This window comes from Lolium perenne, chromosome 2 (genome assembly GCF_019359855.2).
Source record: "Lolium perenne isolate Kyuss_39 chromosome 2, Kyuss_2.0, whole genome shotgun sequence".
In the NCBI taxonomy this organism is placed as follows: Eukaryota; Viridiplantae; Streptophyta; class Magnoliopsida; order Poales; family Poaceae; genus Lolium; species Lolium perenne.
Window position 1 is genome coordinate 62,625,488 of NC_067245.2, and position 2,955 is coordinate 62,628,442.

Here is a 2,955-nt window from a genome sequence, read left to right on the forward strand (position 1 = left end):
AGTAGTGTACTACTGACCAATCATTCACCTCAGCTGCATGTTCCAGCTTATGAGCTTCCATCAGTCTACTCAACTCAACCTGAATGCATTGTTGAGTTGTCTATGAGGGTTGGGGTCCATTTGCAATGCTCTTGTTGGGGAAACTTTGCTTCCTAGCTTCAGCTGGCTCATTTGTCACTCACTCACAGGAGCCACCAACCAGTGGCATGGCAGTGTGCTGCTGTACTACCAAGCATGCAGCAACTGATCAAGCAAGCAGTCGGTTGGTCGCTTGCTTGCTGGAGCCTCCCACAAGGCAGATCTCAGTCGGTCCGTCAGTCAGATCAGTGTAGCAAAAGTAGGAGCAGGGCAAAGGTTAGCATTGACCCAGATTTTCACGGGGATTCAGTTACCACCACATGGATAGCAATTAGCAGCAGCTAACTCTAACAGCAAGCAGATGGATGGCAATGTCTAAAAATAACAGTGTGACCAAGTTTCAAAAAAGGAAATAGACTATGACCGGGTAAAAGCAACAATCCTGGCATTTGAGTTAATCTTGGAATCCGCTAACTGAATCGGATCATCATAGACTTATTATTACTTCTGTCTCTCTAGAGATAAAATAAGAAAGGAATGTAACGAAAAAATGTTTCTTTTTTCCTAAAGAACCTGAGATATGACTTCTTCTTGATCGATTGTCTTCGAAGACGTACTGCCTTGAGCTTGGAGCTTGGAAAAGAATGACGAAAACGAATTGAACCTGTACACTTCCCCTCGCTGATCGATCGCCTCGAATTGCGGATCACGCTCTGCCCAGCTACCAAGCTGCTTCAAGCCTCGTCCGATGTAGCCGGCGGGAAGTTGAGATCGAGCGACCCCGCGGCCGCCACGGGGTACCCCTGCTCCTGCTCCGCGTCGCCGCCGTAGAAGACCTCGCCGTCCTCGGAGTACGCGCCGTCGGCCGTCATGTGCGACCGCTTGTGCCCACCCAGCGCTTGCCCCGAACCGAACACCCTGAAGCAGACAGGGCACTCGAACTTCTCCAGCACCGCTGTCGCAGCTGCTTGATTATTCTTGGCGGCACCAATGCCAGTGGCCACCGAGTCCGGCGAGGCCGACGGGGACAGGGTGCTGAAGGAGGTGTAGGTATCCACGCTCGGCTCCGGCGCGGGGAGGGCGGCGATGACGCCGGTGGCGGCCTTGGGTGCGCTGCAGCTGGTGTTGATCCGCTTGTGGCTCGCGCGGTGGCCGCCGAGCGCCTGGTAGGAGCTGAACACCCTGCCGCAGCCAGGGCACTCGTAGCGGGTGCGCTTCGGCGGCGGCGGCGCGGTGACCTTGCGTAGTTGCTTCCCCGAATCAGAATTGAGAGCGTAATGGCTAGTCCTCCGCTTCTTGATCTTCTTGACCTTGGCGTCGCCGTAGTGGAACAGAGCTGAATCGTCGTCTGAATTGTAACCGTAGCCGTTTCTCGGGAGGTGCAGCTGCTTCGGCGTCGCCTTCTTGCGCCACTCCTTCTCCAAGAACGGCTCCTCGTGTTCCGGCGAGCTCCACATGCCGCCGGTGGTGTCGCGCGAGAGCATCAGGAGGCAGAGCGCGACGTCCTCCTGCTCCTTCTCGAAGCTGCTCAGCGCCGGCGGCGGCGGCGGCGCGGGGGCCGGCGCCGCCACGCGCATCGACCTGCGCCTCCGCCTGGGCGGCGCGGCCATCACGGCCACCGCCAGCGGTTCCATCGGCGCCGCAACCTCCTCCTCAACATCCTCTGCTTCCGCCTCCGCCTCTGCGGCGTAGAACTCATCGCCAAGGTCCACGTCCTCAGCCTCGTCGGCGGCGGCGGCGCCGGGCGCATGGCTCCTCATGTGGTCGAACAGCGATCGCCACGACGAGAAGAGCTTCCCGCAGTCCCGGCACGCCTTGTCATGCTCGCCTCCATCACCGCCCTGATCCTCCTCCTCGTCGGCGAAGTCGGACAGCCGGCGCGTCTTCTTGGGGTTCTCCCTGAGCCCGTACCCGACGGCGCCATTGCCGCCGCTGCTGCGACCGCCGTTGGCGGAGACGCGCGTCAGCTCGTCGTCGTCGACCTCCGCCATCGGCACCACCTCCCCGAGCGAGATGTGGGAGCGCATGTGCCCGCCGAGCGAGCGGCCGGCGGCGAAGCCCTTCCCGCACACCTTGCACCTGTGCTGCATCAACGTCCCCGCAGCAAGCTCATCCACGGCATCCATGACCGACCGATCGATCGACCCACCAAGAAAGCAGTAGCTTGCCGTGAGGGATTGGATCGGATCGGTCGATCAAGAAGCCGGCGTGCTGGTGGCGATGGAGGGGCCGCCGGGAGGAGGATCTGAGGCGGCGGGCGCGAGCATTGGGGATCTGGGAGCAAGCAGCTTGAGGAGAGAGCTGAAGGAGTAGAGGGGAGGAAAGGTAGGGTGGTGTGGTTAAGCTAAGCGGAAGGCGAAGCTAGCGGAGGTCGTGATCGATCGGAGGTTTTGTTGGAGCGATGGGTGCGGTTGAGGGGGAGGAGAAATCCATGCATGGAACCCAACTTTAAAAAAAACAAACAAACTCACAGAGACAGAGTCATGCTCATGCGTTCCTTTGGGGAGAGAAAGGGCCTCGGGCCGACGTGGAGGCTGCCACGTGGATTTGGATGACGTGTCCAGTCTAGCTACGAGGTGACGGTCAAATATTTTTCATGCGTAGCAAATGGATGACTGTATCTGATGATGCCATAGACATTTTGGCATCATACTACTATGAACAAGTTATGATCTGTCTCGATGTATGCATCTTTAAAAAAACAAACAAACTCACACTTCTCCTAGAGAGACAGAGTCATGCGTTCCTTTGGGGGAGAGAAAGGGCCTCGGGCCGACGTGGAGGTTGCCACGTGGATTTGGATGACGTGTCCAGTCTAGCTACGAGGCGACGGTCAAATATTTGTCATGCGTACCAATGGATGGATGTATATGATGA

At 57.8% G+C, this 2,955-nt stretch overlaps 1 protein-coding gene across 1 annotated transcript; it reads right to left on the reverse strand.

Moving 5' to 3' along the window:
• Positions 1–476: 476 nt before the first annotated feature.
• LOC127332776 (uncharacterized) lies at positions 477–2,520 on the reverse strand. The gene has a single exon (XM_051359118.2). The coding sequence runs from the start codon at positions 2,202–2,204 to the stop codon at positions 813–815; it is 1,392 nt and encodes a 463-aa protein (XP_051215078.1). The 5' UTR covers positions 2,205–2,520; the 3' UTR covers positions 477–812.
• Between the last annotated feature and the right edge of the window lie 435 nt (positions 2,521–2,955).

Bases quoted from the DNA above. Each gene is read 5' to 3' on its own strand.
- LOC127332776 (XM_051359118.2), bottom strand. From the start codon at position 2,204: ATGGATGCCGTGGATGAGCTTGCTGCGGGGACGTTGATGCAGCACAGG.